At 38.5% G+C, this 22,470-nt stretch overlaps 1 protein-coding gene across 12 annotated transcripts in view; it reads left to right on the top strand.

The window, feature by feature from the left end:
• Positions 1-22,470, top strand: part of LOC146459014 (CUB and sushi domain-containing protein 2-like) — a 48,228-nt gene that overhangs the window by 18,305 nt on the left and 7,453 nt on the right. For 2 of the 12 annotated variants that reach the window (XM_085089851.1, XM_085089849.1), the window contains exons 20-45: positions 80-331; positions 755-949; positions 1,059-1,241; positions 2,521-2,772; positions 3,228-3,422; positions 3,529-3,711; positions 3,870-4,121; positions 4,638-4,832; positions 6,539-6,721; positions 7,629-7,880; positions 8,328-8,522; positions 8,631-8,813; positions 8,978-9,229; positions 10,698-10,892; positions 10,977-11,162; positions 11,713-11,904; positions 12,528-12,776; positions 13,027-13,206; positions 13,544-13,726; positions 14,419-14,667; positions 15,185-15,379; positions 15,497-15,682; positions 16,322-16,513; positions 16,931-17,170; positions 18,781-19,017; positions 20,675-20,887. In XM_085089851.1, coding sequence (XP_084945977.1) covers positions 80-331; positions 755-949; positions 1,059-1,241; positions 2,521-2,772; positions 3,228-3,422; positions 3,529-3,711; positions 3,870-4,121; positions 4,638-4,832; positions 6,539-6,721; positions 7,629-7,880; positions 8,328-8,522; positions 8,631-8,813; positions 8,978-9,229; positions 10,698-10,892; positions 10,977-11,162; positions 11,713-11,904; positions 12,528-12,776; positions 13,027-13,206; positions 13,544-13,726; positions 14,419-14,667; positions 15,185-15,379; positions 15,497-15,682; positions 16,322-16,513; positions 16,931-17,170; positions 18,781-19,017; positions 20,675-20,887 — 5,469 coding nt within the window. Of the gene's footprint in view, positions 1-79; positions 332-754; positions 950-1,058; positions 1,242-1,400; positions 1,653-1,865; positions 2,061-2,168; positions 2,352-2,520; positions 2,773-3,227; positions 3,423-3,528; positions 3,712-3,869; positions 4,122-4,637; positions 4,833-5,108; positions 5,292-5,452; positions 5,705-5,981; positions 6,177-6,538; positions 6,722-7,628; positions 7,881-8,327; positions 8,523-8,630; positions 8,814-8,977; positions 9,230-10,697; positions 10,893-10,976; positions 11,163-11,712; positions 11,905-12,527; positions 12,777-13,026; positions 13,207-13,543; positions 13,727-14,418; positions 14,668-15,184; positions 15,380-15,496; positions 15,683-16,321; positions 16,514-16,930; positions 17,171-18,780; positions 19,018-20,674; positions 20,888-22,470 lie in introns of all 12 variants that reach the window. The other 10 variants (XM_085089853.1, XM_085089848.1, XM_085089843.1 and 7 more) reach the window with 9 other exon arrangements.

The following is a 22,470-nucleotide window of genomic DNA, read 5'->3' as shown; positions in this document are numbered from 1 at the left end:
TTAATTTTTTTCTTTTTATTTCCAAGATGAGATTCAATTTTTTTTATTGGCCTTACTTATGTCTTTGTTTGTAATTCAGATTCTCAGCCACCAACGTTTGGTGTATCGTGTCCTGGGAGTCCAATCATAGCATATGCTGAACGAGACAAGTTTACAGCTTTAGTGAATTGGACGGAGCCTGTTGCTATTGACAACTCAGGAGTCGAACCTACAGTGACGTCAAACTACCAATCACTTCAAAGATTCAATCAAGGATTTCACGTGATCACATACACTGCTGTGGACCAATCAGGAAATAACGCCACTTGTACATTTCAAGTTGAAGTGTTAGGTAACCAACGGTTTGCAAGCTAAATAGCATAAATTGTTCTCAACATCTTCTATGCCTCTCACATCCATTCTAGTAAAATATTAATTGTAAACAAAGAAATTTATATTTTTATACAGAAAACCAACAATGACGAGTGATAAGAAACAGAAGAACTTCTTTCTTAAAAAAAATTCATCAATATTTAAACCTTTTACCAGTAACATAATATAATGTCCAATGTCCAAAATATATTCAATGAATGATGGTTTCAAGATGTAAGATAAAAACGGTATTGTTAAATTTAACATTAAATAGTTCGTTAGCTGATAGTTCACTATTCTAGGGACATTGGACATTACATTATCTTATAAGTATGAAATTAAATTTTGCCCACTAAGATATGATAATAAAAATTCTCTTATTTTCTGCCTTTGATTCTTTCAGTTATCAACTGTACGTTATTACTGGTTGATTCTGGAAGCCCTTTGCGCATGGGTAGCTGTGGTAATCATTATGGATCCAAGTGTAACTTCTCTTGTGCGATTGGTTATCGATTGAATGGCTCATCAACAGTCACTTGCGTTGCTCCTGGTAACAGGCCTCCAGGAGTCTGGGACAATCCTGTGCCTTCATGTCAAGGTAGGTTTACGAAAGGATACATCCTTTTTTCAAATTTAGCATTAGTTTATTAAAAAGCAGTTGAGTAAAATTCCAGCAAAATAGTAACACACCACTCTTCTTTTGATAGTTATCAACTGCCCTCCAATTGTCACCCCGCCAAAAGCCACGTTGTTAACCGTTCCTTGTTCAAGTATTTACGGATCAAACTGTTCATTTTCTTGTCAAACTGGATACACCAGTTCATCTGGAAATGTCACCAGAACATGTTTGTCTACTGGGCAATGGAGTGGAAACAACATTAACTGTACAGGTAATCAAAGATCAAACATGTTATTGTAAATAGATGGGCATAATTTACCCTATTGAAAGGAAATTTACTACTTTACTACCACTTTATTATAATTTTTGATTTGTATGGACTACCTTAACCATATTTCAGCCCTATTTTAACATTTTTATATAATTCCAGATTCTCAGTCACCAACGTTTGGTTTATCGTGTCCTGGGAGTCCGCTACTAGCTTACGCTGAACGAGACAAGTTTACAGCTTTAGTGAACTGGACCGAGCCTGTTGCTACTGACAACTCAGGAGTCGCGCCTACTGTGACGTCAAACTACCAATCGCCTCAAAGATTCATTCAAGGAACTCACGTGATCATATACACTGCTGTTGATCAATCTGGAAATAACGCCACTTGCAAATTTCATGTTCAAGTGTTAGGTAACGAAGACTTTGCAAGGAAAATTAGCTTACAAAATACACTGTGCAACTTCTGTACCTTTCAGATCCTTTTCGTGAAAAAATACCAAGACAAATTTATACATGATTTTATACAGAAAACTGTACTGTTTATTGTGCCTTATACAACAATGACGATTTTCGTTCTCCTTAAAAAAGGCTTCTATGAAATTCCAACCCTTTTGATTCTTTCAGTTATCAATTGTACGTTACTGGTGATCGATTCTGGAGGCCCTTTGCGCATTAGTACCTGTGGTACTCATTATGGATCCAAGTGTAACTTCTCTTGTGCCATTGGTTATCGTCTGAATGGCTCATCAACAGTCACTTGCGTTGCCCCTGGTAACAGGCCTCGAGCATTCTGGGACAATCCTGTGCCTTCATGTCAAGGTAGGTTTACGAAAGGATACATCTTTTTTTGAAATTTACAATCAGTTATTTAAAACAGGTAGGTAAATTTCCAGCAAATGGTAATACAGTTAACTCTTCTTTTGATAGTTATCAGCTGTCCACAAATGATCACCCCGCCAAGAGCCACGTTGTTAACCGTTCCTTGTCCCAGTACATATGGATCAAACTGCTCATTTTCTTGTCAAACCGGATACACCAGTTCATATGGAAATGTTACCAGAACATGCTTGTCTTCTGAACAATGGAGTGGAAATGACATCAACTGCACAGGTAATCAGAGATCAAGCGTGTTAGGTAAAAAGTTGAAGGTTAATCTCTACGTTAAATGTAAATTTTCATTAAACATTTCAAAAACGCTATTTTCTTGATTTGTTTTATTCTTATTTGCAATATATATTAAACTTTTTTGCGTTACTTTTACCCTCGTTTGTAATTCCAGATTCTCAGCCACCATCATTTGGTGTATCGTGTCCTGGGAGTCTGCTACTTGCATATGCTGAACGAGACAAGTTTACAGCTTTAGTGAACTGGACCGAGCCCGTTGCTACAGACAACTCAGGAGTTGCACCTACTGTGACATCGAACTACCAATCACCTCAAAGATTCAGTCAAGGAACTCACGTGATCACATACACTGCTGTGGACCAATCTGGAAATAACGCCAGTTGCACATTTCAAGTTCACGTGTTAGGTAGCGAAAAATTTGCATGAAAAATTAGCTGACGAAATGCACTTTGCAACTTTTATACCTGTCAGATCCTTTCCGTGAAAAAATACCAAGACAAATTTATACATAATTTTATTCAAAAAACTGTACTGTTTATTGTGCCTTTTACAACAATGACGATTTTCGTTCTACTTAAAAAAAAGGCTTCCATGAAATTCCAACACTTTTACCTTGCAACTGGAGACAGTAACGGTCCAATCTCAATAAAATATGGATTGCATGGGGCTTTCAAGTTTTAAGACATCATAGCTACTTAGCTGATAGTTTTGAGGCTATAACGATACAGTCATCATCTTACATCTTGACACCAACTTAAAATAATATATTATGGACGCGTAGGAAATACTGGGCAGTTCTGACCACCAAAACACGGTGATAAAAAGTCTTTTAAAATTCTTTTCTGCCTTTGATTCTTTCAGTTATCAATTGTACGTTACTGGTGATCGATTCTGGAGGCCCTTTGCGTATGAGTAGCTGTGGTAATCATTATGGATCAAAGTGTAACTTCTCATGTTCGATTGGTTATCGGTTAAATGGCTCATCAACAGTCACTTGCGTTGCCCCTGGTAACAGGCCTCCAGGAGTGTGGAACAATGCTGTGCCTTTTTGTCAAGGTACGTTTACTGAAGAATATTTTTTATTATAATTTGATATCAGTTATACAATAACAAGTGCACGCGTAAGATAGCAACTGGTAATACACTACTCTTCTTTTGATAGTTATCAGCTGTCTACCGATGGTCACCCCGCTAAGAGCCACGTTGTTAACCGTTCCTTGTCCCAGTATTTACGGATCAAATTGCTCATTTTCTTGTCAAACCGGATACACCAGTTCATCTGGAAATGTTACCAGAACATGTTTGTCTTCTGGACAATGGAGTGGAAGCGACATTAACTGTACAGGTAATCAAAGATCAAACATGTTGTTACAAATAGATGGACATAACTTACCATATTGAAAGAAAATTTTCAACCTTACCACAACTTTATTATATTGCTTGATTTGTTTGGATGCTCTCAACCATATTTTAGCCCTACTTTTATCTTTGTTATAATTCCAGATTCTCAGTCACCAACGTTTGGTTTATCGTGTCCTGCGAGTCCACTACTAGCATATGCTGAACAAGACCAATTTTCAGCTTTAGTGAACTGGACCGAGCCTGTTGCTACTGACAACTCAGGAGTTGCACCTAATGTGACGTCAAACTACCAATCATCTCAAAGATTCAGTCAAGGAACTCACGTGATCATATACACTGCTGTGGATCAATCTGGAAATAACGCCACTTGCACATTTCAAGTTCAAGTGTTAGGTAACCAAATTTTTGCGGGCTAAAGTAGGTTAAAGTGTTCTTTGCATCTTCTATGCCTCTTAGATCATTTCTATCAAAATACCAAAACAAAATTATTTATGTTTTTATACAGAAAACCAATCCGTTTAATACTTTTTACAACAATGACGAGTGACAAGATGGGGAAGAAATTCTCCTTAAATAACCAATTAGGAAATAACGCCACTTGCACATTTCAAGTTAAAGTGTTAGGTAACCAAAGTTTTTTCAGGCTAAATAGCTTAAAGTGTTCTTAACATCTATTTTGTCTCTCAGATCCAATCTAGCAAAAAAGGAAAAGCAAAGTTATTTATATTTTTATACAGCAAACCAATCCGTTTAATACTTTTTACAACAATGACGAGTGATAACATGCGGAAAAAATTATTTCTTAAAAAATAATTCATCACTATTTCAACGTTTCACCAATAACATAATATAATTCTGGCTTCCAAAGATATGATAATCGAAAGGAACACTTCTTTTCTTCCTTTTCAGTTATCAACTGTACTTTTCTGGTGGTTGATTCTGGAGGCCCTTTGCGCCTGAGTAGCTGTGGTAATCATTATGGATCTAAGTGTAACTTCTCTTGTGCGATTGGTTATCGGTTGAATGGCTCATCAACAGTCACTTGCGTTGCTCCTGGTAACAGGCCTCCAGGATTTTGGGACAATCCTGTGCCTTTATGTCAAGGTAAGTTTACGAAAAGATACATCCTTTTTTTAAATTTATATTCAATTAATGAAAAGCCGTTAGGTATAATTCCAGTAAATGGTAATACAACACTCTTCTTTTAAAAGTTATAAGCTGTCCACCAATGGTCATCCCACCAAGAGCTTCCTTGTTAACCTTTCCTTGTCCCAGTACTTACGAAAGGATACATCCTTCATTTAGCATCAGTTCTATAAAAACAGTTAGCAAATGATAATTCAATGATGATAATTCAACACTAGTACTCTTCTTTGAAAGTTATCAGCTGTCCACTATTGGTCACCCCGCCAAGAGCCACGTTGTCGGCTGTCGATTGTCCTAATACTTATGGATCAAACTGCTCATTTTCTTGTCAAACCGGATACACCAGTTCATCTGGAAATGTTACCAGAACATGTTTGTCTTCTGGACAGTGGAGTGGAAACGACATTATCTGTACAGGTATTCTAATCAAATTTCAGAACATTATGCAAATAAACTTACACATAACTTACCATGTGCATTGTTAATTTGCACTTAAACATTCCACAAGCACCCCCAAATAGTTTAATTTTCAACATTTCTCTTTATTGGCCTTACTTATGCCCTTTTTTGTAATACAGATTCTCAGCCACCAACGTTTGGTTTATCGTGTCGTTGGAGTCCGATAATAGCATATGCTGAACGAGACAAGTTTACAGCTTTAGTGAACTGGACCGAGCCTGTTGCTACTGACAACTCAGGAGTCGCACCTACTGTGACATCGAACCACCAATCACCTCAAAGATTCAGTCAAGGGACTCACGTGATCACATACACTGCTCTGGACCAATCTGGAAATAACGCCACTTGCACATTTAAAGTTCAAGTGTTAGGTAACCAAAGTTTTGCAGGCTGAATAAAGTGTTCTAAACATCTTTTTTGCCTCTTACATCCATTCTAGCAAAATACCAAAGCAAAGTTATTTATATTTTTATACAGAAAAACAATCTGTTTAACACTTTTTACAACAATTACGAGTAAAAAGATGCGAATGAAATTCTTCCTTAAAAAATAATTCATCATTGTTTCAATAATTCACCGATAACATAATATAATTCTGGCTTCCAAGATATGATAATCAGAAAATACTCTTCTTTTCTTCCTTTTCAGTTATCAACTGTACGTTATTGGTGGTTGATTCTGGAAGACCTTTGCGCATGAGTAGCTGTGGCAATCATTATGGATCCATGTGTAACTTCTCTTGTGTGATTGGCTATAAGCTGAATGGTTCCTCAGCAGTAACTTGCGTTGCCCCTGGTAACAGGCCTCCAGGATTATGGGACAATCCTGTGCCTTCATGCCAAGGTAGGTTTACGAAAGAATACATCCTTTTTTGAAATTTAGCATTAGCTTTTTTGGGGGGGGGGTCTATTCCTTACATGACGTCACAAACTGCTTTGCTTGCATTTGCACAAAGACGCAATACAATGCAAATCAGTTTGTGACGTCAGGTAAGGAATAGACCCATGCCCCTTACTAGCTTGGTCATGGAACAGATGATGACTAGATTTCGTAACTTTTACAGCGTTTAAAAAGTCATGATTTGGTTGAAAAAGGCTCCAAATAGCGCAATTTGTTTTAAACAGGTGAAAAGATTTATTTAAGAGAAAGAAAAGCAGTCAGGTAAAATTTCAACAGATGGTAATACAAAACTTTTTTTTTGATAGTTATCAACTGCCCAACCATGGTCACCCCGCCAAGAGCCACGTTGTTAACCGTTCCTTGTTCCAGTATTTACGGATCAAACTGCTCATTTTCTTGTCAAACCGGATACACCAGTTCATCTGGAAATGTTACCAGAACATGTTTGTCTTCTGGACAATGGAGTGGAAGCGACATTAATTGTACAGGTAATCAACGATTAAACATGTTATTGTAAATAGATGGAACTTTACCACCACTTTATTATAACAATAGAGTTGATGTTCGCGGGCGTAAATATGTTTTTGGCCCGACTCAGGCTCATTTTAGCCCGAGCCGCAGGCGAGGGCTAAAATGAGTTCTAAGAAGGGCCAAAAACACATTTACGCCCAAGAACGTCAACTCTATTACTATTATAATAATTTCAGAGGGCATTCAGAAAAGAAATCAAAGACAGGCGTTTATTTTACAGTTGTTTCATTGTTCAAAACTATTCATTGTCGCATAAGCTTTAAACTTCAACAGAACACCGCAAAATTTGTCGAGAGAACATTGCTTCTAAGTTTTCAAAGGGAAAATAACAGAATTTTGTGAGCAGCGAAGACATGGTCACTTGCAAGTGTTAAAATTAATTGTGCAAGTGCTAAACTGAGCAGGTTTTCGCTCGACGAAGACAAACTGTTTACCTTCACCTCGCCGCCGGCCATGGAGCTACTACAGGCATTATTTCCACCATCGTACACCAGTTTCTGTAAGTCCTTTTCTCTAGCTAGCTGAAACTACTGGGAATTTGCTTCTTCGTTAGGTTTTTCAGCCATTTTGTAACTCAAAACAATTTTTTTGCAGATGGCAGCGCTTCCACTCAAACAAGCAAGAAAACGGCGCGAACAGTTGAATGGTTTCCAGTTCTGATTGGCTGGCTACGTTATGTTCTTGTTTCTCATTGGCTTAGAGCAGCGGGCTAAAATATATTTTAGCCCGCTGAATTTTCCATTTTAGCCCGCAAAATACGCCGCAATGCCCGATGAAATTATTATAATATGTTTTTTAATTTGTTTGGATGGCGCTCAACCATACTTTCGCTAGGCCTTACTTTTATTTTCTTTATAATTTTAGACTCCCAGCCGCCATCATTTGGTTTATCGTGTCCTGCGAGTCCACTACTAGCATATGCTGAACGAGATAAGTTTACAGCTTTAGTGAATTGGACCGAGCCTGTTGCTACTGACAACTCAGGAGTCGCACCTACTGTGACATCAAACTACCAATCACCTCAAATATTCAGTCAAGGAACTCACGTGATCATATACACTGCTGTGGACCAATCAGGAAATAGCGCCACTTGCACATTTCAAGTTCAAGTGTTAGGTAAGCAAACCTTGGAATGAAGAATTACCTTACGAGATGCACTTTGCAACTTCTATATCTCTACGATCCTTTCTGAAAAAATACCAAGGCAAATTCATATATAATTTTATACAGAACACTGTACTGTTTTTTGTGTCTTATACACCAATGACGAATTTCGTTCTACTTAAAGAAATTTTCCATGGAATTCCAACCTTCTACCTTGCTATTTGAGACAATGTAATGTCCAATCTCCATAAAATATGGATTGATTGGTGCTTTGAAGTTTTAAGACATTCTAGCTGCTTAGCTGATAGTTTTGACGCTATAACGATATCGTCGTCATCTTACCTCTTGACACCAACTTAAAATAATATATTATGAACACGTACGAAATAGCAGCGGGTCTGACCACCATAACACGGTGATAAAAAGTCTTAATTCTTTTCTGGCTTTGTATTCTTTCAGTTATCAATTGTACGTTAATGGTGATCGATTCCGGAGGCCCTTTGCGTATGAGTAGCTGTGGTACTCATTATGGATCAAAGTGTAACTTCTCTTGTGCGATTGGTTATCGGTTAAATGGTTCATCAACAGTAACTTGTGTTGCCCCTGGTAACAGGCCTCCAGCACTCTGGGACAATTCTGCGCCTTCATGTCAAGGTATGTTTACGAAAGGATACATCCTTTTTTGAAATTTAGCATCAGTTTTTTTAAAAGCAGTTAGGTACAATTTCATCAAATGGTAATACACCTCACTTCTTTTGATAGTTATCAACTGTCAAACAATGGTCACCCCACCAAGAGCCACGTTGTTAACCGTTCCTTGTTCCAGTATTTATGGATCAAACTGCTCATTTTCTTGTCAAACCGGATACACCAGTTCATCTGGAAATATTACCAGAACATGTTTGTCTTCTGGAAAATGGAGTGGACGCGACATTAACTGTACAGGTAATCAAAGATTAAACATGTTATTGTAAATAGATGGACACAACTTACCATATTGAAAAGAAATTTACAACTTTACCACCACTTTATTATATTTTTTCAAGTTGTTTGGATGGCGCTCAACCTTACTTTAGCCCGGTCTTACTTTTATTTTTTTATAATTTCAGATTCTCAGCCGCCATCATTTGGTTTATCGTGTCCTGCTAGTCCACTACTAGCATATGCTGAACGAGACAAGTTTACAGCTTTAGTGAACTGGACCGAGCCTGTTGCTACTGACAACTCAGGAGTCGCGCCCACTATGACGTCAAACTACCAATCACCTCAAAGATTCAGTCAAGGAACTCACGTAATCACATACACTGCTGTGGACCAATCTGGAAATAACGCCACTTGTACATTTACAGTAAACGTAATAGGTAACAAAATATTCAATGAAGTGCATGGCTGGAACCCTGTGTGTCCCCTTGATCTCCTTTTTAAGTTACTGAGGTATTTTAATTGTAATTTAAAATAACTTCGTAAAACTAAGTTAAGGAGAAGTAAACAAATGCAATACTGTTGCTGCCGCATTTTTGTATCAATTGAATTTCAAGCTGTTTCTGTGTTACCTACGCTCTTTTGTAAGCCTATTTTTTTCCGTTTCTTTTAAGCGCCTTTGCTATGCCTAATCATTCAGTTTTCGTAAGTTATTCACCTTTATTTCTGTTACCTTTCCGTCGCATAATTTTTCTTTGTTTTTAGCTTCTTTTAGTATGGGTTGACTGCACGTTGCGTCATGGCGACCATGTTGGTGGTTAGGAACCATAAAATTTTTCTCCTCTGGGAATTAACTGCCATTTTTATGTAAACTATGTGACCAATTTTTTTTTGTTTTGGCACCAACATGGCGGCAATGCAATCAACCTATTAGTTTCGTTATTTCGAATCTACGTCTTCATAACCGTCACTCGCTGTAAACGTCGTCGCTCGGATCTTTTATTCTTTTTGTTTCCTTCTTGGAAATCAAACAACGTAATAAAATAAAATAAAATAAAATAAATAAAATAAATAGGAATTTCAGTGGAATCCACGGGGTGGCTCTTCTCTCCACTGTTTCCAGGTCGAATTGGAATTTGGAAATGTTGGTTTTTGTGGAGGGAGGAAAACCGGAGTACCCGGAGAAAAACTCTCGGAGCGGGGACAGGAACCAACAACAAACTCAACCCACATATGACGCCGAGTCCGGGAATCGAACCCGGGCCACATTGGTGGGAGGCGAGTGCTCTCACCACTGCGCCATCCCTGCTCCCGTGTCTCATGCTATCATTCAGTCTGAATTGTGTATGATTTCGTCGTTATTTTCTTGTCAATTTTGGTCTGTATTGTACTCATTTGCAACATTTATTTCGTTTTGTTTCCTTTCTGTAGCAGCCGTGTTTAGTAATTAAAATAGGTGTAACGTGTTGGAACTTTGATTTTTTGGCCTCATGAGATACTTACATAATTCTAAAGTTAAACACACAATAATAAGAGGAAGTTCAGTTATGCATGCTGGAAATGTCCGAAAAATCCGTGCAATTTTTGTAGGTAATGACAGAAATTAGTAGTAATAGCGATAACAATAAGGTTAACGGTAACGATAACAACGACACGATGACGATGATGATGATCGAATATCAGCCTCAAAAAAAAAAAAAGAAAGAAGTACATTTAATGCTAAGTGTTGTTTCAGCTGTAAAAACCCTCTGGTCATTATACATACACTGTAACCTTCTTCAGTATTACTTTGGCGCTGATGCTAGGCAGCAATCTCAAAAACGCATACTACAGGTCACAGCATTTTGTTGTTAGAAAAAGTGCATGAAAAGTTGCTTATAGCATGCTCTTCTTTTTTAATATCATCAGTTATCAATTGCACATCGCTGGTGGTAGATCCTGGAGGTCCTTTGCGTGTGAGCAAGTGTGGGAATCATTATGGATCAAAATGTAACTTCTCTTGTGACATTGGTTATCGACTGAATGGCTCATCAACAGTGACGTGCGTTGCCCCTACTAACAGACCTCCAGGATTCTGGGACAACGCTGTGCCAACATGCCAAGGTAGCTTGAATCCCTCTTCGGTTTCATTAAGAGGAGCTGATATACTGAATGAGCTTTGTTATATCGTTTTTAATATTTTTGCAGGCATTAAGTGTCCATCTCTACCTGCTCCAACACACGGAGTAAAGAGTATTTGCTCTGATCCCTTACATGAACGCTATGGTGCAATCTGCCGTTTCTCTTGCAATGTTGGTTACAACTTGACTGGCTCTTCAGAGCGACAGTGCCAGGAAAATGAAACTTGGACTGGGATCACACCATCTTGTCGAGGTTAGGAAATAAGCAAGCCATATCCCCTCAGAATGATTAGTGATTAATTTACCGAAAACATTAATTCAAGTAGCCAAATATTTGAAGTAATATGTAAACAAATGGTTTGGTATGGATTTACACCGACTGTAGCAACAGCAGTTGTCATTATGCTCACACTTAAGTTCTGTTTCACAACACTTCGAGACATGGTCGATGAAAATGAGTCCTTACATTCTTTTATAGCTTTTTAAAAATGCTTTTTCTATCTCTCTTTTGTTGCATCTAACCGTCATTTAAACAACCTTTCGATTTATTACGATTTTTACTTATTCCTTTTCTCATTTTAACGCTTTATTTCCAACATCCTTTAAGTCATAATATTCCATTTTTTTACTCAGCTAGATTGGCTCTTTAGCTACGCTGAGTAACTTTTAATAGTTCTCGTTAACTGTTTTATTATAGCTTTGTAAGTATTTGTTTAAAAAGAAGGTAACAATGTTGTTGTTGTTGTTGTTGTTGTTGTTGTTGTCTTATTTTTATTTATTTCTCGTCTTAAACTATTTTCTAGTGATTAACTGCAGTGGTCTCGTGCCTCCTACAAATGGCGCTGTAGATCCATCCTCGTGTCTCTCACGAAGCACTTATGGTCAGAAGTGCAGCTTTTCCTGTTCAAAAACTGGTTACGTTCTTGAAGGAACTTCTGCACGAGTTTGTGAACATGACGGAACGTGGACTGGCGAAAATAACGCACTCTGTAGAGGTATTCATATAAAACATTTCTCTGGATTAGTTTCCTTGCTCTTTTATCTAATTTTTATATATTTAGCTTTACATTACCTCTTATAAATAAGTTTGAAAAGTCGTTGCCAAAACAAACAAAATATCGTGAAATAACCAAAGGGAGAACAAACGTCATATATAAGTTGCATGTCTGGTAACATGATGTTTACTTCAAAAACTCATTAACAATTCATAAGCCCATTGACCTATCAAATGGTCGATAAAACATTACGTGCAGTAGTTTTAAAACCCGATAAATCTCCTCGTTATTAGTATGCGGTATTTAATGTTTTCCTTGCATGCTAATTTCCAACGTTCACAAAAGCATCATTGTTATGAACTATATTGACACACGCTTTTCCAGGAATGTTTTTGAAGCCACTCAAAAACAAACGCAGCACGCGTTTTATCGGGTCTAAGACCCAATAAAACACTGCTGCTCGTGTTTTAAACATTACTAAATACTCCATGTTCAGACTTAGGATAAGAGCTTACACAATGAAGCAATTAAATGTCCCCTAGACTGCTTGTGAGAATGCTGCCCTCTATAAATGTAGTGATTTTAGAAATGATAACAAAGTGAAACGTCTCCATGTTTTGCAGACAAAATGACTCCTTCGTTCAATAACACCTGTCCCGGGAACATGGCATTTTATGTTCCTAGATGTTCGTCTAGGGCATTAGTCTCATGGAATGAGCCAATAGCGACTGATAACTCTGGTCACGTGATAATCAGCTACCCTGCAGTGCGGTCTCCAGCCAACTTAAGTATTGGTTTGTACAATGTTCATTATTCAGCAACAGATGACGAGGGAAACACAGCCAATTGTACCTTTATTGTTCAAATTGCAAGTAAGCCAATTTTCCTCTAACCAATAAATAATTATACTTTGTACCGGTAATTAGCATGATTAATGTGCAACTCATTTAGTACAGTACGTATCTGCAGAAATTCTGTTGTGGGCTTTCGTACATATGCAAATGCCCATTCTGCGGGTGATACAAACTTTCTTTCACTTCAAAATTGAAACTATTAAGGATTAGATGATGATTAAAATTATTTGCAGTTTTCACCTTAAAACGCTTTATTTTTATCCCAAAGGAAAGTCTTGCCCAGTCCTCGAGCCTCCGACTGATGGCACTGTAACCTCTCTTTCGTGTGGATCATCATATGGTTCCCAAGCTTTTCTCTCTTGTAACGAAGGATATCTATTGGCTGGATCACGTGTCCGATCATGCGAAGAAGACGGCAAATGGTCAGGGAATTTAACCACATGCAACAGTAAGAACGAAAAAATCAAAAACTACAATACAGAGCTAGCGGCGTTCTCAAATTAAAACCCCCAAATGACTGATCAAAAGAACCGGTCCATCTCAACTTCTCACAAAGCCTCTTCAACAAAACGGAATTGCTCATGACTCCTAAATTATATATCACTAATACTAAATACTAATTTATTATGATAATTAACTAATTTATAACGTGCCAAATCATTGACTGATTAAACAGCGTTGGAGAACATTTACTCGATCTTAAGCTTAATAAACTAATAATCTTCTTTAAAGTATATTACGATAATGTTCGCAGATCTCATTTAAAATGTTCTGTTGTTCATTAGTTATTATCTGCCCTCCACTGGTCACCCCGCCAAGAGCCACATTGTTGACTGTTTCTTGTCCCAGCACTTACGGATCAAACTGCTCATTTTCTTGTCAAACGGGATACACCAGTTCATCTGGAAATGTTACCAGAACATGTTTGTCGTCTGGGCAATGGAGTGGAAATGATATTAGCTGTAAAGGTAATTAGGATTTGGCCGGGGAGGGAGTGTCTGTGGAAATCCTAGCTTAGTGAAAATACTAGTAGAAGAAAAATTTCGGGGATGAAATTCAGGGACAAAAGCTTTGCAGTATCGTTTGTTTATTGCACGTCTCAAGATTTAAAATGCATACTGTCAAAAATCGTAATCAGTACAATTACAGTTACAACTAAAGTGGGTAACAATAATCCAACGATCCACCATATCATTCTTTCCAAGAGATATTGGATTTGATTACTTTTTGGTAAATTTTAGTTCCTTTCTGTAGTTTTTGGGAGATCCAGAAATCCAAGATGGCCACCGTTTGTGCATTATACGTATCTCTGAGGTCATACGTCGTCGTCACTGTAGCTGTGGTCGAACTCAACGAAAACAGATATTATATTCGCCCTCCAGGTTCCATTATCTTTGCTTAAATACTCCCAAACTTATGTTGAGGAGAGGGGACGAAATTGGTTTTCCCAGACACAGAAGACGAACCAAATCCTGTCAAGCGCGCTACTTTATTTCAGTAAATATTCAACACGTTTGATACCAGATTCTGTCGGAAAAATGCCAAAGGTGCTGGCGTAAGACCAGAGACGGCAGGGTAAGAAACAAATTCCACGCTTTCCATATTCAAGACACAAACGTGAAAACCATGCATTTAAATGCAATGTTTGTTTATACTTTAGACATCCAACCACCAACATTTGTGTCGTGCCCTGAGCGACCGTTATTAAGATATGCTGAACGAGAAAAGTTTACAGCTTTGGTGAACTGGACGACGCCCGTTGCTATTGACAACTCAGGAGTCGCACCTACTGTGACATCAAACTACCAATCACCTCAAAGATTCAATCAAGGAACTCATGTGATCACATACACTGCTGTGGACCAATCAGAAAACAAGGCTACTTGTACATTTACAGTTAAAGTGACAGGTATTAGAGTACTGAAATTGTCATACAGTAACAGTGAAGGGAAAGTGCAGGCTGTGAACATTAGTGTGACTAGCATGTGCGTGATATGCCTTTCAAGGAGTCGCTACTATCAGCTTAAATACTTATTTGACACGACATCGATTCACATATACAGGAAAACGCTGATATATATTTGCCACTCATTATAGGTAATCTGAGAGATGTAGATTAATTTGCAACATCACATTTATCAGCAGTTCTTAAAAGTAATTAACTGAAATAAAAATGTCTTTACTGCGGTAGTAGTAGATTATTAGCTTACGACAAATGGGAGGAGCTTACCAGTTCATGCAATTGTCGTTATGAAGGCGTTATTTGTAAAAGAAGTATTTTATTGGCCCGTTTTTCTTTGATAGCGACAGTGTATGGATGCGGGATTGCGTGTTAAGGATCCGCGAAGACCAATTATATTTTTTTGTCTACAAAAAGACCCCGCATAACATATTATATTTCACTCGTCTTGTTCTCAAATCACCAGTGATTAATTGCACAACGCTGACGGTAGGATTCGGTGGTCCACTGCGCATGAGCAGCTGTGGAAATCATTATGGAGAAATGTGTCACTTCTCTTGTGATGTTGGCTATCGAATGAATGGCTCATCAACAGTCACGTGCATGACCCTTGATAACAAACCCCCAGGATTTTGGAACAACCCTCAGCCAATGTGTCAAGGTAGGGAACAATGCATGTATGACTGTAGGCATATATTATCTTCTTTATTTAATTGCCACAATTCTGATCATTGGCAATGACTGAAATATACTAAACCGTTATTTATTTTCTGTTTAGATATCAGGTGTGCCTCCCTTTCGACTCCAGCCAATGGCCTTAAAACTGGTTGTTCTGATCGCGTGTCCGAACGTTATGGCACAACTTGTAGTTTCTCTTGCAAAATTGGCTACAACATGACTGGCTCTTCAAGGCGGCAGTGCATGCAAAACGAGACCTGGAGTGGACACAAAGCAACTTGTGAAGGTTATGCATGCACAAGTATTTGTCAAAAATGTAAAAAGGCTATATTTTGTTACATTAAAGTTTGCAGAGCAAACAGATTCAAGACGGGATACCACTAAGGAATCCATTTTACGTCTAGTCAACTGAAGTAACGAAATGTCAACACTTATATTACCACAAACAGACAAGCCTGAGAAGAGCTTTTTCCGTAATACAGTTAAACCTTAGACACAAGTTACATTGTGACTTCGATCAATGATTAGTGTGACAAGAGGATGTTATTTATAATAATACGAAGTCAGATTATCGGGAGGCTCAATCCCGTAAAGTTTGACGTGAAGTTACTTGGTTAATCATGGAAACCCCGTCCCCGTTATTATTGTAGCGAAAGCAGTAACCTCTTATACCCAGCCCCTCCCTCCCCCCCCCCCCCCGGAGACTTTGTAACCTCGTTTCTAGTCTATCAAGAGTTTTCGCAGTTGTAGCTGTCTGTTCGGTATGGAAATAAACAACTACGTTTATAGTCGGATTTGAACGTTTATTCAGTGCCTGTTGACCCAGGAATAAGATCATTACATCATCTTTATTTTTCTGGCTCCAACGCGGGGGAATCAACACTTTTTTCTTTCTTTCTTTCTTTTTTTTTCTTTCATACTACAGTGATCAACTGCACCGCTCTCGTTTCTCGTCCTAATACTGTCGTGTCTCCTTCGTCATGTCTATCAAGAAGCACTTATGGCCAAGCCTGCAGGTACAGCTGTGGAAGAAGTGGTTATGTTCTCGAGGGCACCAGTATCAGGGTGTGTGGCAGTGATGGACAATGGACTGGGAGAGATGACACGATATGCAAAGGTGGAGAGAGTGCACATATATGCTGCTTTTAACTCATATAGGGCCACATTTTGGTTTAGATATAACATTTAATAAATGTATAGTTATGTTAAACACAAAATAATCCAACGAACAAATGAAAAAGAAACAAGGCTTGAAGTATCTTTTATTTCAAACGATGACAAAGTGAAATAATGACTACTTTACCTCTCCGTGGTCACTGAAAGACAAATTGAAGCAGAAGTCAAAGTCTATTTTGCACAACTTTATTAAGACAGGATTATCGACTACCCTGCATCTTTCACATTTGATCGGTGAACTCTAATACAAAGAATCCTATGTCATCCCTATTTTAGAATCCACAATTTCTTTCGACTGATTTATGGGATTTCATTCGTAAGGGTTTACTCACATGAAATTTAATTACTTCTTGAACAGATATTCAACCTCCCAGCATTCAATGCCCACCTAACATGACGGTTCCTACGGATACTGGTCAGTCATATGCAGTGGTCACGTGGAAGGTTCCAGTCCCCACCGACAACTCTAATGAGACCTTTGACCCCAACGGTTTGCGCCCACCGCAACGTTTAAATGTTGGTCAAACACTTATCAGATATGACGTCACCGACTCAGCTGGTTTCAAAAGCAGTTGTGAATTCTTGATTCACGTCAAAGGTAGAACTGTACGTCTATTAATACTGCCACAGGTGTCCCAGTGGTTGTAAAACAAGTGCATCTGTTTTGTATATCCCCAGTTATTCGTAATTTTCAGCCTGGTATCTATTAAGCGCACCAATGAAACAATCAGAAAATCGTGTTTGACGGACTGTGTTCGTATCCGCTGTATTGAACTGAAATGCTTGAACACGAGGCTTTGGAGGAGGAATCTGCACATGCAAATATATTTTTTTTAATATATCAGTGCAAGATAGATCAAGTGCAATACTGAGAATACGAGTACGGTCCGATGAAGGTAAGATGGAAGTTTAATGGTTACGAGTAAGCTCTCGTTATTATTATTATTATTATTATTTTTTTAGCCTTAAGCGAAAAACGCAAAAGCTCAGTTAGAGTATTATTGAATATGAATGCACGATTGGTTATAACGAGAGAGAGCACAGTTCTTCGTCAATGTTACATTTTAGCTAGTTTTTAACGCCTATGTCGCAAATGGAGGTTGGGTGCCCAGGAGCCAGGGGCTGGTACCGCCAACCCAAACCCAGGTAGGTAGAACACCCCATAAGCCTGCCCTACCCACAACCCAACCACGAGCCCCGCTTGCAACCCAGCCCCAACCCTAGCACCCGTCACACTGAGACTAGAAGCTCAGTGGAAAAATAATAAGTATATAAGACAACGAACTAACCCTAACCCTAACCAACCCCAACACCAATCCCAAACAATAACAAAGTAACACCACCGGGAGGGAAGAGAGGGAAAGAAAAGCCCAACAAAACGCGATAAACTAGCCACGCCACGAAAAACGTTGAGTAGAGTAAATTTCCGAGCACGTGCAAAGGAGCACGCCTAAACTGCAAGAGAATACCGCAGGCAACGCAACAGCCTGCAGACCTGAACCAGGCCCAAACAGTAATGTAACAACATACGCCCAAACGCTAATGTGCCACCCGTGCTCAAACTATACACCAATAAACGCTAACGCCTGGCTACACCACGCCACCAAGGAGCAAACTTGCTCCAAGTTGTTAACTAAGTTAAATTACATTTAACCCTATTTTTAAATTACTTAAGCTGATTATCATTTTTAACATTTATTTATGTATTGTAAATATTGTTTTAATATTAATTTATGTGTTGTAAAATTGTCACTGAAAAACCCCTCAGGGGAGTGTTAATAAAGTATTGTATTGTACATTTTCAAACATTAGAATTTACGTTAAAAAGTCAGTTCAGAATTAAATTTGCCATACCTTATTTAGTAGGGCTGTAAAGTGTCTTAGAAAGTTTTGAAAAAGAAATGTTTAAACAAAGTGCGTGTGAGTAATACCTGACTATACGTTTCTTTATATACCGTATTCAATTAAATTCAATCAAAATACCTCATAGAGTTTGTAGCAGATTTCCACGAAACTTCACAATTTGTCTTGTTTCAGTATGTTTCAGTAATTATAATTTATGGTTGTTTCATTTCTGAACTCGTTTTTACAACGTTGTTGAATATTACAAAAAACATTGTGATGCTAGCAGCGAATATAAATGTCATTTTTGATGAGAGTGAATTAAAAAGAGTCATTTTCTAACGCTAAGAACAAATCTTTTGACAGATCTGGAGGCACCTTCAATTAATCCTTGTCCAAGCGACTTCAAAATTATTTCACAGGAGAGTTTGCATAAGCTGGTGCTACCTGCAGTCACGGTTACGGATAATGTGGGCGTGGACAGCTTTACAACAAAACCTCCGAATGGAAGTGAAGTTACGTGGGGAGAATATAATATTATTTACACTGCATTAGATAAGGCAGGAAATAAGGCGGATTGCAAGTTTCGCATAACAATAGCTGGTATGTATACTTCTTTCATTGCAAGCCCTTTATTTGGTGTATGGGTTAAGGGAAAACCGGTCGTATTTTTCTGAAATAGGAAGTGAAAAAGACCAAGAAATAAGAGAGTGAAAACGTTGAACCCACCAGCAGACAACTCGCCGCCATGCGAGAGGACTTTGGATGTCCTCGAAGATGTAGTACAGATATAAAACCGAAAACTTGCCGAATTATATATATTCTTTAATTAGAATCCCTCCGACGAGTTAACCACGCTTTGATCATAAGACCACCATTATCCTTAATCGAATTTTCTACCCACCTCCTTCTATTCTTTGCCCAAAGAGGTCGCTAATTTATTATTTCATTTTTATTGCGCCGTTGCCTCAGTGTGAACCGAAGCAACGCAGGGGCAGGCGCAAGTAAATAGCGGACATCGATTACTCAGTATTGGACTCTGTTCTTGCCATACAGGAAGGTGTGGGGGCCTCGCTCATGTCGACATCTCTTTAGAATCTTTTACTGGACCCGTATATCACGCAGTTCTATTGTTTAAGGGCTGGGTCCATTGCTTCTGTTGTTGTTGTTGTTGTTTTTTTTTTTTCCCAATTCTCGCTATTGATTTTTTGGCCTATAATAAGTCTATCCGGAGAATCCGACTAAGAGCTGCGTGATACCACTACGGTTATACTTACTCATTGTTCAACACATTGTGACACTGCCCAAATATGGTCATGGTGAACTCAATATACGTCGCCCGCACATAACAGATATCCTGCGATATAAGCTTACGTAGTTTTCGTGCGTCGGGGAGAAAAATGGCAGAGCACTTTTAAAAAGTAATGACCTCGCAAGATCACCAAACTGTTAATAACGCTGTCTTATACTGAACACAAAAAAGGCAACCAAGTTTGCTGTTAAGAATTGTAATGGTTAGTGCAAAGACTTTCAGTGCGTACCTTTCTGTTTATGAACTGGCAAATTACAGTTCAGCAAAAACGTTTGATGTATTTTTCGCTAGACTTTTGGCTTGTCCTGTATTCTAGCAAAGGCTCAGAAATTTTAAACAGTACATGTATTTTCTTCGATTGGTTCTCGCAACCGTTAAACAGAGACCTCGACTCATCTTGAAGAGATGGAGAAAACCACCTGAGAAAATCCGAGCTCGCACTGAAGTGCCTCGAGAAATTCTAGCTTTCTGGCAGGCAAAAGGTTAGACGGAGTACAAAGCAATTACTCTCAGAGATTGGCGCACTAAACGAAAACTCAATTTTTAATTTGATGCAAAACGCTCTCGATTTCAAACTTGAACAAAGCTGCCGCTTTCATTCATACCGGTCCGCGCGCGGGAAAATGTTACAAGTTTCTTTATTGACAAATTAAGATCGCCTCCAGCTTTTCTGCTATAAACCTGTGCTTTGTTATCAATGTGTTGAACAATAAAACAATTATCCTGCTCAATCTTGCGGAATATCGCCTGATTTTTGCCAACTCAGCCTACGGCCTCGTCGGCTAAGTATCAGGCGATATTCCGCGCGATTTCGCAGGATAATTGTTAAATGAACATGTTTTAACTCAGATTTTTAAACTCTTGTGATTACGGATTGCGGAAGTAAACTTAACCCAATACTTAGTGAAAACTTCACTGAAGCATTTGCCCTTGTAATCTTATTTTAAGACACCCATTGTGAAGACTTACCAGCTCCACTGAACGGCGCCAAGGCGTGTGAGACGAAGCTAGTAGGTGGCATGTTGGTGTGCACAGTCCATTGTAACAAGGATTATGGCTTCGCTACCCCGCCACAGCAAATCTATTATTGTGACTTTAAGGGGAAGTGGATTAATGCTAACGCACAAGGGACTAAAAAGCCTGCCCTTCCTGATTGCTCAAGTAAGTAAAATAGGATTTGTCCTGCTGTCACACTCACACCACCCTCTAGCCTGTAGTACAGACGTATTCTCGGGGCGAGCGAAAGCTCAATACTTTCTTCGCGGATTGTCTTTCCGCCATCTTGGGTTATGGTTCGAACTCACTACCTCTGGAGATCCAAGATGGTGACCTAATACACGGACGTCTGTTCTCAGCAATGCATGCAATATGCCCTCTATTATTAACCAAAGTAATTCCTTTCAGAATCGTTATTGCCTGTTTGTGAAAGTCAATCTAGAAATTATCTTTAAGAGCATTAGAAGAGGATTGGAAAACTCCCTTGGGCCTGAACTGGGGGACTCTAGGAATTCATGATCTGCTGTCAGATGTTTTATTCCAAATTGCCAGAACTGCACCTTAGAAAACATACAAATAACTTCCTCGTACGGCTTAGAAATAAGTTAAACGGAGTTTATCGCCACTCAAAATTGGAACAGCTGAGCAAACAAACAAACATCTTCCTCGTACGGCTCAGTTAGAAATTGCGAAAACTTTGAAAATACAAGTGAAAATTAATCCTCAATTCTACAAGGACTCATGGCGATTACGTGTTTATAACATAGGGGGGTGGGGGGGAATTTTTCTTTAAAATATCCACTGCAGGCACTTCGTAAAACAGAAGCGGCCCGGAGTAAAAACACTCACCCGTAAGCAAAAAAAACAAACAAACACACAATTCACCCGTTTCTTAGCGTACAAAACAGACAAAACGAGAAAAGTTGATTGTTATATACATTTAATTAAGAGAAAATTAAAGTTTAAATCAAATCTTAGGCACCAATAATTTTGATTCACCTGCGCGGTGAAGCTTTCTACCGCTTGAAAATCACACGATTACAGATCAATACAAATAGCAAACCGTGGGTCCAAAGAAATTACTTGCAGAGTATTTTCCTCCACTGCATTAGACCTGCTCCTTCTTCCCATCAAAAGGGCACTGTTATTATTGTTCGGTTATCGTTCGTTGAAAGATGCCGTAGCGAGGTGAAAACACTTGGTCGCAGCCATGAATGATTTCAGTTTTTCAACCAAACAAATCCAATCAAGTTTTTAGCTTTTGGCACAAATAATCTCTTGCTGTTTTTTGCAAGAAACGAAAACTCATCTTTGGGAATTTCCTTTGTAGCTGTAGCACTTGATTTCCAATAATTTGGTACAAGCAATCCGGCTTGAAAAGTCAAACTCCAACTTGAACTTAAAAGAAGTCGTTGTTGTCGCGGCACAAAATGTAGAAATGGCGTGCTCAGCCAATCAGGAGCAAGTATTTTCGTCGCTCCACCAATCAGGAGTGAGTAATTTTGCCCTCGGTGAAAGGAAAATTAAGAAAAAAATGCCCTTTGTTTCGGCCAATCAGCATTCACTAATTTTGTTATAAGAAGAAGTAAGGAGAAGTCGTGATGATAAAAGCAAGTCACTCTACGACTATTTTATACATTTTGTATCTTAAGAGCGTGACCATTCGTTTTGTTTAGGCATTATCAACAGGTTATTAGGAGGTTTTCTTTAACACCGACAAATAGAAAGAAAGTTCGTGAGAACATCTA

The sequence above is a fragment of the Pavona decussata genome, unplaced genomic scaffold (genome assembly GCF_977016875.1).
Source record: "Pavona decussata unplaced genomic scaffold, jaPavDecu1.1 SCAFFOLD_223, whole genome shotgun sequence".
NCBI lineage: Eukaryota > Metazoa > Cnidaria > Anthozoa > Scleractinia > Agariciidae > Pavona > Pavona decussata.
The sequence above is the reverse complement of the archived record's forward strand: the minus strand, read 5'-3'. Positions and strand labels throughout refer to the sequence as shown.